The sequence below is a fragment of the Bufo bufo genome, chromosome 6 (assembly GCF_905171765.1).
Source record: "Bufo bufo chromosome 6, aBufBuf1.1, whole genome shotgun sequence".
In the NCBI taxonomy this organism is placed as follows: Eukaryota; Metazoa; Chordata; class Amphibia; order Anura; family Bufonidae; genus Bufo; species Bufo bufo.
In genome coordinates, this window is record NC_053394.1 from 328732060 (window position 1) to 328747173 (window position 15114).

Here is a 15114-nt window from a genome sequence, read left to right on the forward strand (position 1 = left end):
TAGCCTCCTCAACTTCCTACTCCACTTGGACCTCCGACTCTTGGTTCAAGATTATTTTACATTTTTATGTATTTTGTTATTTTAAGTCATTTCCCTATCCACATTTGTTTGCAGGGCAATTGAACTGCTCTTTTGCCCACTTTGGAGTCTTTTGAAGCCCTCTAGTCCTTTCTATGACTTTTTTGCAGCCATTTTAGTGCCCCAAAGTTCGGGTTCCCATTGACTTCAATGGGGTTCGTTGTTCGGGGTCATGTTCGGAACCCGAATCGAACTTTGAAACGAAGTTCGGCCGAACCCGGGCATCCAGCGGTGCGCTTATCCATAAAGATGGCTTCTCAACGAGTATGGACTTCTCCACACTACTACACCTGACTGGAAGGTAGGGGTGTGATGTATCTTACAGAGGACTGTATGCTGGAGGGGCTGAAGGCAGACGGCAAATAGAGGGAGTGTGATATTATTTACATAGGACTGTATGTTGGAGGGGCTGAAGACAGGGAGTGATGTATTTTACATGAGACTGTATGCTGGAGGGGCTGAAGGCAGGAGAGTGATGTATCTTACATGGGACTTTATGCTGGAGGGGCTGAAGGCAGGGAGTGATGTATTTTACATGAGACTGTATGCTGGAGGGGCTGAAGGCAGGAGAGTGATGTATCTTACATGGGACTGTATGCTGGAGGGGCTGAAGGCAGGGAGTGATGTACCTTACATGGGACTGTATGCTGGAGGCAGGAGAGTGATGTATCTTACATGAGACTGTATGCTGGAGGGGCTGAAGGCAGGAGAGTGATCTACCTTACATGGGACTGTATGCTGGAGGGGCTGAAGGCAGGGAAGTGATGTGTCTTACATGGGACAGTATGCTGGAGGAGCTGAAGGCAGGGGGAAGGTTGTATCTTACATGGGACTGTATGCTGGAGGGGCCGAAGGGGGGGCATAATTATTACTATACTACTACAGAGGGGGCCATTATAATATTAATAATAATAATACAGAGGAGGAAATAATAATAATGCAGAGGGGCCAGTATATATTATAATTATACAGAGGGCATTATACTTATGGGCACTACGAGGGAGGGGAGGTCTGTTATCTGAGGATGATAGTAAAGTGAAAAATCACCAAAAAATTCTGTGAAACTCTACAGAGACGAGACGCGGCTGAAAGAAGTTATCATGACAGTCCTATCTCCGAATGAAGATGCTGAGAAAAGTCTACATCACAGGAGATGTCACTGGATGTAAGAGGTATGGTGCGGTATTCTCCTGTATATTTCATAGCAATGTATGTTATGTCCATCCATATATCTATTTCACGGTAGGGGGGAGGGGGTATATAGATTTTGGGCCACACTGCCGCATCCTGGTCCCAGACTTCAGGTCACACTGTGTGTGTTCTGAATTCTGGGGCCTCACACCCATCTACTACATTATCTGTACTCAGAGAGTTATCCCTGTGTTATCTGTAGTGTTACATATGACTGCAGGTGACATCTACTGCATTATTTGTAAAAAGGGGCGTGGTCACAGGTGGGGGGGGGGGGGGGCGCAATACTTGGCTTGCCCCGGGTGCTGGCAACCCACACTACTCCACTGATATAAGGTCCCTATCAGTATGTCTTTGGAGTGTGGAAGGAAAGCGGAGAACCCGGAGGAAACCCACACAAACACGGGGAGAACATTCAAACTCCATGCAGATGTTGCCCTTGGTCGGATTCGAACCTAGGACCCCAGCGCTGCTAGGCTATCTATTTAACACTTGTCTCTGTCTGAATGTAATTTCCAGTTAGTGAGTAAAATGTCTTTAGTATATAGGCAAAACTTTGTGGCACTCTGACGTTCGTTTGCTGCTGGAAATCGGGTTCCCACCCCGTTTCAGTAAGAATATGAAAACTCCAGCAATAGCGTTGCAAAGAAGAAATTTTTTTCAAAGACATTTGCGGCTGTGTACAATAAGTGACGTTTCGGCCACACATTGGCCTTCATCAGACTTCTGCCACTTTGGAGTGGATATTCAGGATGTTGGCGTCAGGGAAAACGTGCAATCGCACTATCTGGGAAGCGCCTCGCACTATCAGGCGCTTCCCAGATAGTGCGATTGCACGTTTTCCCTGACGCCAACATCCTGAATATCCACTCCAAAGCGGCAGAAGTCTGATGAAGGCCAATGTGTGGCCGAAACGTCACTTATTGTACACAGCCGCAAATGTCTATTAAATAATTTCTTCTTTGCAACGCTATTGCTGGAGTTTTCATATTCTTACTAAAATGTCTTTAGTGCCAGGACATTGGGGGGAGAAGGGAGGGGGAAGGGGGGTTGGATTAAGAATTTGGCACTTATGCATTGGAGCTTGGCTCCCAGACCTTTTAAGAATCTAGCAACACCCCTTAGTAATAGACTATAACAGGGATCAGCAACCTGCGGCACTCCAGCTATTCTGAAACTACAACTCCCAGAATGCTCTATTCACTTCTATCAGAATTAGAAGAACAGCAGAGCATGTTTACATGCTGGGAGTTGTAGTTTCACAGCAGGAGTGTCAAAGGTTGCTGAACCTGGACTATTATATTGCTAGGAACAATGGGGCAGATTTATAGATGGAATAACCTTAGACCAACTGTCTACACTGGCACCAGATTTATCACAGGGGCTCAGGCTGGATGATAAATGAGGTGTAGGGATAGACACCTTTTACATGACTTTATACCAACTGTTGGTTGGCTTACTTTACTACAGAATTTATCCTCCAAAATGTTGGTGCAATTTTGGTGGAAAATGACTTATATTAAACAACACTTCCCCATGAAGTCACCCAGAGCTGGGACGGCCACCTATCTGACATTGTTGACATAATCTAGTGATATACCTCCAATGTATGAGATGCAACAACTCCATGGATCATCATAGTGAGCAAATATCCTGGATTGTAGATTTGACTTGTCGAGGACTATTTCCTTCAGAAGGAGTATAACTATATCTTCATTGAATTCATATTATTCATATACAAATTCATGTACAGAACATTATTCACTTCTTACCCCCTTACTTATTTACACTAGCATATAATGAAACTACAGAAAATCAAATCTCATTCCTACTCACCTCTTTGATATCAACTTTGTCTTTTGGCTTTGTCTGTCCCACAAACGCATACAGTTCTCTGCGCTCTAATCTTTTCAGTATATCTCTGGCAGGCTCCATGGCATCATCAGTGGATTGTAGAATCTCCTGAAAGATGTTATCTACGATGGAAAGATGGGGGTAAGGATTTAAACAGAAAATATTTGTTTTGCCTCGATCTGCCCATTTAAAGTTAGAATATTCACATTAGACATGGATCCATTGTAGTGTTTCCTACTCAAAATCTAAATTTTCCTCTTTCTGGCACTAGTAAAAATATTTTGGTTGTGTTAAAGAGATCTCATTAAAGGCAACCGCATTCAAAATGTGGCAATTACCTCGTTATACATGGGGAATCTGCTGCCAGCCAGCACCCCGCCTCACAGAGGGGTAGTGCGGGTAGTACATGGTGCAATGCACATGAATGTCCACCCTTGTAAGACAAGGACAGCTCAAGTCTGTTAGAGCTGGAGCCAATCACACAGAGAAGCTCTCCGTTCTAGCTCATAGAGGGGTATCTAAAGTTGGGGACCCTGTCATTGATATCCGTATGCCCTAGCAGGACATATGACTAAGGGTGGTGCTCATGAGATTACTCATCTAAAGCTCTGCTCACATGATGTTATGGGGCTGTATTCCATGCATATGCTGAACATGGACAACAATTGTGAGAACGTGGTCTGATCTATTTTTATGGAAATTGCTTAAAAACTGATTTTAACAGCAACTTGTTTTTTTAATCATGAATAAAGCTAACATTAAAAGGGTTCAGCCATCTAATTATGGTGTCCTATTTAATCTACTAATGACCATGTGTCGTGCATGCCTGGCATGGTGTGCTGGGCTTTAAACTTGTGAAAATGTAGAAGTGTCCAGTCACAGAAAGACCATTATTTGAGTTGATAGAGATAGATGGACCTATCATGCATATACTATAGGTAATAGTGGTTAAGTAGGCAAACATAGATATAAATTAGATATCTGAACATTAAGCAGAATTATGCGAAGTTACATTACTGCCATTACAAGGTAGTTTATTAGTGACAACACATATTGTGCACTCAATGTGAACATAATGTGCAATGTTACATAAAATGACCACAAAAAGTCAGAAAATGTCCCCCATGGGGATCCTTTAGACACCCTTATATGTCATGGGGCTATGATTACCCCTATTTATCATGGGGTCGCCAAAAGGTCCCAATGTGTTTCCCCAATGCTATTGGGTCATCAGGGGACTATACCGGGACAGTCATACACATATCAAATTTTCAGAAAAGATATTGTACAGCAGAATAGTCTGTACATAGATACCAGGCCTGAACCCAGAGAAGTTCACGTACAGTAGTAGGAAAGTTAGTGGTGTTGGCTCCAGAGAACGCCTGTTAGATTACATTATGTGCTGAAAGAAGCAGACAGGGGTGCACCACCAATGAGGCCAGGTGAGGCGATCGTCTCAGGCAGCACCAAGTAACATAGAAACATAGAATGTGTCGGCAGATAAGAACCATTTGGCCCATCTAGTCTGCCCAATATACTGAGTACTACGGATAGCCCCTGGCCCTATCTTATATGAAGGATGGCCTTATGCCTATCCAATGCATGCTTAAACTCCTTCACTGTATTTGCAGCTACCACTTCTGCAGAAAGGCTATTTCATGCATCCACTACTCTCTCAGTAAAGTAATACTTCCTGATATTACTTTTAAACCTTTGCCCCTCTAATCTAAAACTATGTCCTCTTGTAGCAGTTTTTCTTCTTTTAAATATTCTCTCCTCTTTTACCTTGTTGATTCCCTTTATGTATTTAAAAGTTTCTATCATATCCCCTCTGTCTCGTCTTTCTTCCAAGCTATACATGTTAAGGTCCTTTAATCTTTCCTGGTAAGTTTTATCCTGCAATCCATGTACCAGTTTAGTAGCTCTTCTCTGAACTCTCTCCAAAGTATCAATATCCTTCTGGAGATATGGTCTCCAGTACTGAGCACAATACTCCAAATGAGGTCTCACTAGTGCTCTGTAGAGCGGCATGAGCACCTCCCTCTTTCTACTAGTAATGCCTCTCCCTATACACCCAAGCATTCTGCTAGCATTTCCTGCTACTCTATGACATTGTCTGCCTACCTTTAAGTCTTCTGAAATAATGACCCCTAAATCCCTTTCCTCAGATACTGAGGTTAGGACTGTATCACTGATTTTATATTCTGCTCTTGGGTTTTTACGCCCCAGGTGCATTATTTTGCACTTATCCACATTAAATTTTAGTTGCCAGATTTTTGACCATTCCTCTAGTTTTCCTAAATCCTTTTCCATTTGGTGTATCCCTCCAGGAACATCAACCCTGTTACAAATCTTTGTGTCATCAGCAAAAAGACACACCTTACCATTGAGGCCTTCTGCAATTTAGCTGATAAAGATATTAAACAATATGGGTCCCAGAACAGATCCCTGAGGTACCCCACTGGTAACAAGACCTTGGTCTGAATATACTCCATTGACTACAACCCTATGTTGCCTGTCCCTCAGCCACTGCCTAATCCATTCAACAATATGGGAGTCCAAGCCCAAAGACTGCAATTTATTGATAAGCCTTTTGTATGGGACAGTATCGAAAGCCTTACTGAAGTCTAGATAAGCGATGTCTACTGCACCTTCGCCATCTATTGTTTTAGTCACCCAATCAAAAAAATCAATAAGATTAGTTTGACATGATCTCCCTGAAGTAAACCCATGCTGTTTTTCATCTTTCAATCCATGGGATTTTAGATGTTCCACAATCCTCTCCTTAAGTATGGTTTCCATTAATTTCCCCACTATTGATGTCAGGCTTACTGGCCTATAGTTGCCCGATTCCTCCCTACTACCTTTCTTGTGAATCGGCACAACATTTGCTAATTTCCAATCTTCTGGGACGACTCCTGTTGCCAGTGATTGGTTAAATAAATCTGTTAATGGTTTTGCTAGTTCAGTAGGGGCAAGAGAGGGGCAGCAGAAGGGCCATGGGCATTGGGGACGGCGGGGCACCGTTTGAGTTTTTGCCTCAGACAGCAGAAAGGCTAGGTGCACCCCTGCAAGCACACAGTGATCCAGCTTCTTTCGCAGATATGGATTATAAATAAAATAGTCCATTAGAACCACCAAGTGAAGCTTGCCTAGTATGAATCCATACCGGATTCTTGTTCTCCATGTACCTTAGCATACTTTTCCAAGCTTATCCTAGTCCTTGTTGTATCTAGTAGGGACTGTTTAGACTACACTGGTACCAGGGGCATAGCTATAATAGAAGCAGGGGAAGCAGCTGCTATCGAGCCTGAACCCAGAACGGGCCAATCGGGAGGATGACTAAAAGATTTTATTGTCAGAGCCCCCTCAACAGTATTATACAATGCTATTATATATTGTTTTTTTTTTCCAGGCCCAATTTAAGTTTCCAGTCCACCCCTGGCAGACACCAAGAGACACAGTCTGCAATCTGCGCTAATGTGATTACAGCATCTGATTTGTCTCTTCCCTGGAGCACTGCTTTCCCAGGGACCGAACTGCTCCCCCATGCCGAGGTTGTTGGAGCCGTTCGGTTGCTATGACAGCTTTGGGCCCCTTAAAGACTCTGAGGCCTGTCATAGTGAACGTCCTATCAAGCCCAGCCCATTTCCACAGCAAAAACAATGCAGCAAAATCTGCAACAAAACTGTGAGTATTACATGCAGTTTTTGCAACTAAAAAGTCAATTGAGATCACCTTCTTCATTGCAAAGGGTGAGATCTGCAGCATAAGTTGACATGCTGCAGATTTTAAATCTGCAGAGCTGGTTAATTTATGCAGTTTTCTTTGTAGTTGCAGTCCATGGGAGAAGTGATCGGATGATCCCTAGTGTATATGTACAAAAGTGGAAAAAAAAAAGTTTAAAATAAGGATAAAAAAAAATCTAATTGCCTAATCTCTCCATTTTAAAAATAAACCATAAAAAAAGGGGGAATTCAACTACCCAGATATAGACTGTGAAACTGAAACCTGTTGATCTCATAAAGGAAACAGGTTCTTGGCAATAACCAAAGACCACTACCTTTCCCAACTGGTTCGGGACCCAACTAGAGCCATGCTGGACTTAGTGCTAACCAATAGACCTGACAGAACAACAGATGTGCAGGTCGGGGGACACCTGGGAAATAGTGACCATAAAGTAATAACCTTCCAATTGCCATTCAAAAGAGTGTTACTTCAGGGAGGCACAAATATACCAAACTTCAAAAAAGCTAAATTTAACCAGCTAAGAGTAAATTGGCCTCACTAACTGTGACAATGTCCTCAAAAATAAAAGTGCAGCCACAAAATTGGATATTTTTAAAAGCATCCTAAGCTCTAATTGTAAGAGGTACATACCATATGGGAATAAAAGGGTAAGGAACAAGAAAAACCAACGTGGATAAATAGAAATGGAAAGGAAGCAATAAATGACAAAAGGAAAGCATTTAAATCACTAAAACAGGAGGGTAGCGAGGAAGCACTGAAAAACTATAAGAAAAAATAGAATATGTAAAAGACAACTAAAAGCAGCCAAACTACAGACAGAGAGATTCATTGCCAAAGAGTAAAACTAACCCTAAAATGTTCTTCAATTATATAAATGGTAAAAAGTATAAATCTGAAGGTGTCGGTCGTTTACAGAGTGATGAGGGGGAGTTGCAGACAGCGATGAGGAGAAAACAAAGCATCTTAAAAGGATTAATTAGACAAATCGCTAGGACCAGATGGCATAGACCCCCGTATCCTAAGAGAATTAAGTAATCTCATGGCCAGACCCTTATTTCTAGTATTGAAGGACTCTATACTGACCGGGAGTGGTCCACAGGATTGGCACTTAGCAAAATGGTGCCAATATTCAAAAAGGGGTCAAAAACAAAGCCCAGAAACTATTGGCCGGTACGTTTCCGGGGTGGGTAAATGGTTTGAAGGTTTTCTAAGATATGCTATCTTGGAGTACCTCAATTAAAATAAGCAAATAACGCTATATCAGCATGGCTTTATGAGGGATCGATCATGTCAAACTAATTAAATCAGTTTCTATGAGTTGGTAAGTCCTAGACTTGACTCTGGCGAGTCAGTGGATGTCGTATATCTGGACTTCTCCAAAGCATTTGATACTGTACCACATGATAGGTTAGTATATAAAATGAGAATGCTTGGAGTGGGGGAAAATGTCTGTATGTGGGTAAGTAACAGGCTCAGTGATAGAAAACAGAGGGTGGTTATTAATTGTACACACTCAGATTGGGTCACTGTCACTAGTGGGGTACCACAGAGGTCAGTATTGAGCCCTATTCTCTTCAATATATTAATGAACTTGTAGAAGACTTGCACAGCAAAACATAAATTTTTGCATTTGACGCTAAACTGTATAAAGTAATTAATGTGGAAGTGGCAGTGACAGGACAGTATACTGCTACAGAGGGATCTGGATATATTGGAGACTTGGGCAGAGAAGTGGCAGATGAGGTTTAACACTGACAAATGTAAGGTTATGCACATGGGAAGGAATAATGCAAGTCACCCGTACATACTAAATGGTAAAACACTGGGTAACACTGACATGGAAAAGGACCTAGGAATTTTTGTGAACAGCAAACTAAACTGTAGAAACCAGTGTCAGGCAGCTTCTGCCAAGGCCAATAAGATAATGGGTTGCAAAAGGGGGATAAATGTCCATGATAAGAACATAGTCCTGCCACTTTACAAATCACAGACCAATAATGATACCCAAAAAACATAACTCGGTTGTGGGGCCCACCGTTTTTTCCGGTGCCAGCAGGACTCCAAAACGAGCGAACACTGTTTCCAGGATTGACTAAATCCCACTGTTTATCCTGAAAGGACCGAACCGTTCTCCCCGGCGCTGTGACTTTTAGCCATAATGCAATGTCCTTATGGTCCCAATGAATATTGGGGCGCACGGCCTTCCGCTGACGAAATTGTTTGTCATAGCGGAGCCATGCTTGACCGCTGTAAACCCGGTATGCCTCGCCAATCGCGTCCTGACGCTAGCTAGAATGGCAAAAGCTTGCAGCCAATTAAGAAACGTGTGCGGAATCAATCGATACCGGCGCTTTTCCTCCTCCTCTCTTTTTCCGTCGTCTTTTTTATCCCTATCCAAATTGAAACACTCTAGGGGGAGCAGTGAAAGAATTTCCACATACTCCCCCCTTCCAAATTTCGCTCCCTTATGTCCTGTTTTAAGTGAGCTCCTAAGGGGCCTTAAAAACAGGCATAAACCTCCCCCCGTGCTGCATCATCCATTCTAGGTGGCTCCTCCTCACCCAAACCCCCCACCTGCGTCTGCACTGACACCGAACTCGGTCCTGCAGAAGACGACGCATTCCCTACTGTACCATCCCCAACATGTGTACATGCTACCCCAGCCCCCCTATCTTGCAACTGATTAGACCCCGTTAACCCCCAGGCAGGAAGCGGTGACCCCCCACACGGTCCACCCCCCGCCACAAGTGACGCCAAACCCCCCAAAACATTAACAAGCCCCCGCCCTAAATCCCCGGAGGGTCCCCCAACCCCCCCCCCCCCCCTAAGGGCACTAAGCATAGAAAAAAATGGGTCCCAATGTTAACTCACCAGGCTGCCTGGGTGCTATGATCTGACCAGCCGCAAATCCAGCATCCCTTCCAGACACAGATCCCGTGATCAGTCCGTCCACGGATTCATCACCCGTGAGGTGCGAGCCGGTGCCAACGAGTGATGCCAATCCGGTGGGCCCAGAGGAAGGTGAGTTGATGCTGCTCGATGAAGAGGCGGGGCCAGCGTGCTGCTGCCCATTTCTAGCATCCAGATCTCCCCTGGCACCGGATCTGAAGGAGAGGGGGGGGGGCAGGCTTTCCTGCTGCCCGCTCAATTGCTCCAGCCTGCCCCCCCCCCCCCCCTACTGTTTCAGGGGGTAACAGCCTCATCCTCTTCTCTTTGAAACCAACAGGAGATCCGTCGAACTTGCTCCTGCATTTACACTCCCACCAGCAGAGGGCGCACTGGAGCCATTAGGAGGCATGATGGAGGCATGTAATTAATTGTATTGCCATCCTGAGGACAGCAATATATAATTAGCGGTGCATCACTGGCAGTTGCGACCTCTGCAACCACTATATCTACGCCATTGCATCCCAGACACCAAGTAGGCAAACTGATCTTAAAAATCTAAATCTCACACCTGCAGGTGGGCCCTCAGAATTATGCCTCTAGTGGCCCCTATGCACTCTAGTCTGACACGACTATAGCAGTGGCCAGGTTTGGGGTGGTCCCAATGCTAAGCTGGGTCCCCTGGACACCGTTGAGGTGTCACTATGTGTTGCTGCTCTCTGGAAGCGATGGTAAGGTGGGGTGCACCCCAATGGGAAATAAGTCCAGAGAGTCAAGGTCTGCAGTTAACCATTGTGCTTCTTTACTGGAGGAACTCAAGAACAAAATACAGGTACTGAGCTTGCTTCTCTAGTCTCTTCCTGGGCAGAAGGTTTCATGCTGAGGAAAGGCCTGATCTAGCTGTCCGGATGTCTCTCAGAAGGCTGGTACCCTAACCAAAGGCTGGTGGCCCAGGGTCTGTGGCTTAGCATGCCCATCTCAGTATCATCTAATGGTCACCCGTGAAATCTTGCAGAGTCTCTTCTACTAACCACTGGTCTCTATCTTCAAACTGACAGATCCTCTCCTACTAAGCACTGGCCCCCATCTGCAGACAACTAGGGGACTGCTCTCCTTATATACAGTTTCTAGATTAACTAGAACCTTCTAGTGAGATTGGTGGGGTGGAAAATCACAGCCTAAACAGAAACAATATTACAATTTTAATCTGCCATAGGCTTGTATGGTGTTTCTATGCGAGTATATGGGAATGACTAAGCAGTTTTTCCATACATGAACAAGTCTTCAGACAAACAATGGAGCTAAACCAGATAGTCAGAAGGTCAGTATGTCTGTGTTTTTTTTTTTGGGCCCCATAGCAAGAATTGAAATTGGGCCCCCATGCCCGTTCCTAGTCCCTCCCACTATGCGCCCTGGCTCCTCTCACTACCCTCCCTAACTTCTCCCCTGCCCCACCTCATGCAGCAGTATTTTGTTCTACCAAATGGCAGTACTCACGCCTGAACCCAACAGACCCATTATAGTGAATGGGATCTGGTAGGTTCCGGCGGTGTTCAGCATATTTTGACAAGAATATGGGGCATTACATGATGTAATACCACCCAACTTTCTTGCTGTCCAGCATGGCACATGCGCAGAGACATGAGAAAAGTTTGAGGAAGTGAGTGCCCCCTTCCCCCGTGTCATGCAGGACAGCTGGGAGACAGTGACATTACTTGCTATCCTGCATGACACATGTGCAGAGACAGGAGTCTCTGGGAAAGCTGAGTGAACCCCCCTGCCTTTCCATGTTCTTATTATCTGCATTTATACCTTGCAGAATAGCAGGAAATCTGACTGATGTTACATGATGTAATAGCACCCAGCTTTTCTGCTGTCCTGCATGGCACATGTGGAGAGATATGAGAATAGTCTGAGGAAGCTGAGTAACACAACTTCCACCTTCCCTCATATCTTCTCATGCCTCTGCACCTGTGCCATGCAGGACATCAGGAAAGCTGAGTCCCATTACATAATGTAGTGACACCCAGCTTCCCTCCTGTTCTGAATGGCATATGTGCAGAGGAATAGTCTGGGAAAGCTGAGTGACTCCTCCACACACACACACCTCTGCACTGTCCTCGCCTACAAGCTGTCACTTAATTCATTACTGGCGGGGTTGTGGCAAGCTAGAGGAATCAGGCCTTAGAGCTCAGAAGACAAGAATCTTCTGGGGATACATGGTCAGTGGTCAGATTCAGCATGTTTTTGCGCCTATGGAGATGGGAGGCAGGGCCAGCAGACGGAAGCGGAGCTAGGAGATGAGAGGCGGGGCCAGCAGACGGAAGCGGAGCTAGGAGATGAGAGGCGGGGCCAGCAGACGGAAGCGGAGCTAGGAGATGAGAGGCGGGGCTAGCAGACGGGAGGCAGTTAGGAAGATAGACAGGAGAAATTAGGGGGCGGGGACTCTCTTCCACTTCGGGCCCCATAGCAGCTGCGTGGTCTGCCTATATGGTAGGTATGCCACTGGTCATACGTCTCTGTATTAGCTGAGTGTGCATTAACCTTTTCCTCACAGCAAGGAAATCCTGAAAAGGATATTGTGACACAGAGAAGGGTCTGGTGTTAGATGGAAGGTATTTTCCTCCCAGCGTGTGCTGCTAGACTCATTGATAGCCAGATGAGGTCAAGCACTGGACCTGACATGCCGGTCCGGGCTTTGCAGAGACACCTGACTTTCTTAAAAAGTCAGCCGGACGGCAGTAGGGTGTCTGTGGTGTGTGAGGCTTGCGACGTGTCTGGGAGGACAGGTCGACGAAATCCAGAGTTTCACCTTCTTACGCGGTACCCGCAGCTTGGTGTGAACTGAACACCAGGACTTGACCTTCTTACATGGTACCCACAGCACGGTGTGAATTGAACACCAGGATCTAAACTAAGGTGACTTTTCTGTTAACCTGCCAAGTGTGAACAAACACTGAACTTTTGGTTAAGAACTGTTTTGTGCCTCTGTACTGCTTCTGCTCACCCTACTAGAGCGAATAGCCACAATATATTACAATAAACATACTATATTATATTGTTGAACTGCATTTATATAAGTGCATACAACAGTGCAAATCACAGTGCTGATTAACACTTCAATGTGCAAAGAAGTAGGGAGTTGATGGCTTTGCATAGCAGCAATAAGGGCAGATGTCCATAGTCCAAAGTACCCTTGCTCCAGGGCACTACATTGGCAGAGCAGGTCTGGTCCTCAGCTGACAAAGACAGCTGAAGTTCTAGAGGCAAAAAGAAGTGGTTTATTGGATCACGTAATTACCAGGTGTCCCTGGGCATAGCAGAGCGCCTGGGTTTTAGCATACCCAGATCAGGTCTCCCAGTGACTGTTGTCACCATAGGGAACTGTTTTTTCAGTTTCTGGGGCTGGTATGGGAGATCTTTTATGATCTCTTGTATGACACCCCCTGCTCTGGGATACTGCAAATGTATCTGCAAATGGTTGGTTGAATGTTATGTTATACCATGTACTGCAACCAGACTAGCTGTGTATAGATGGCACAACCATGGTAGATTTTCCTGTTGCAGTCCTTTGCAGGAAGTTGGATAGGGATCTAGGATCCATCCCCAGCTCAGTCATTCTTAGGAGAGAATTCTGAGAGAGAGGAAGCTGTTGCCTCATGCTCCATCTTTTCATGCCCAAGAAAGCTACAGAGACTATCATATTTCTGCAAGGTCCACAAACGAGAGGAAGACAGAAAGAGAAGGAGAGAAATTAAGAATTTGGAATCTGCATGGCCAAGCATAAGGCTGGGTTCAGACCTGAGCGTCTTTGATATGCGCGTTTAACGCGCGTTTTTGACGCGCGTTTTTGACGAGCGTTTTTTGCAATAGTAAACGCGCGTTTGACGCGCGTTTGTGTGATTGACTGCAATGTCCTATGGACACAAACGCGCGTCAAAACGCCCCAAAGAAGCTCAAGTACTTGTTTGAGCGTAGGGCGTTTTACAGCGCGTTTTTCAGCGCTGTAAAACGCTCAAGTGAGAACCAGGGCCATAGGGAAGCATTGGTTTTCATGTGTTGAGCGTTTTACAGCGCTGAAAAACGCGCTGTAAAACGCTCAAGTGTGAACCCAGCCTAAGAGTTAGTAAGGTAATCTGCAGCTACAGCCATTCAGACCTTACTGCTGTGAGGGACACTGTTAAAACACCCTTTACACCTGTACAACCTATTCAACCATCTATAAGATAGAAACAATGTGTGACTACAATGATAATGCCGAAAAACCCACAAAGGGGACACACAGTACATATAATAGCTTTATTAAACAATAATAAATTACAACAATTAATACATTAATTAAAATTATAGCAGCAATGCAAGTAAGCGCAGCGACAAGCAGATCACCTGCTGTACCAAGAGACACAGATCCCCACAACCTAAAAAATGCTCACTTCAGTGGTCAGTGAAGAGGCACTAGTGGCTGTAATATCACAAGGTAATTCAAAAAATCAACCTAAATATCCTAATGTTAAATGCCACTATGAGGCTAATAAATAGGCCCAAACTGTGGAAGACTAAATGAATGAATAAACAGAGGATGTGGTATTATAATGAAAAAATACCTTGATAAACAGCCACTGGAGGGATCCGATCTCAGGACAGCAGGGAGCACACCCCGACGCACGCTTCGCTACCGCTTTCTCAAGGGGCCCCCATTGAAGTGAGCATTTTTTTAGGATGTGGGGATATGTGTCTCTTGGTACAGCAGGTGAGCTGCTTGTCGCAGCGCTTACTTGCATTGCTGCTATAATTTCAATGAATGTATTAATTGTTGTAATTTTAATAAAGCTATTATATGTACTGTGTGTCCCCTTTGTGGGTTTTTCGGCATTACCCTTTTACACCTGGACACGTTCTGGCCAGCCTTGCCTTCAAAACCCTGTATCCTGCGGTGGACACTGCAGCCATTATTTCCAAGGTACTGTTGCTAGCCATAGATTCTAAGAGAGACTTTACCAAGACAGTGTACCAAGAGGGCTATAACTCCCATCTTTGCCTAAATCTATACACTGTTATCTGGAAGAAAATTGCACTGTGTATAGTTGGAACAGTGTTTTGCTATAATTGTACTAAAATCCCATTGAGTAAAGACAGACATTTATTCTTCTACCACTGGCCTGGTGTTCTGACTCCGACACCATATGCTGGCCACTTTCTTCATCCTACACGCCATGCCTTGCACCCATCCAGACACCTAACATCAAGGGAACCCCAGTTATCCTTTCGCAGGTGCCCCAGAATTGGGGTGTGCCCCAAGGGAAGAAAAAGTGCCCCCTCCTTTCACTGCATGGCCCTAGGGAGACATTATGTGCC

At 44.8% G+C, this 15114-nt stretch overlaps 1 protein-coding gene across 1 annotated transcript in view; it reads right to left on the reverse strand.

Moving 5' to 3' along the window:
- Positions 1-15114, reverse strand: part of LOC121003296 (deoxynucleoside triphosphate triphosphohydrolase SAMHD1-like) — a 204260-nt gene that overhangs the window by 44517 nt on the left and 144629 nt on the right. The window contains exon 10 of the mRNA XM_040435024.1: positions 3106-3245. Coding sequence (XP_040290958.1) covers positions 3106-3245 — 140 coding nt within the window. The remainder of the gene's footprint in view (positions 1-3105; positions 3246-15114) is intronic.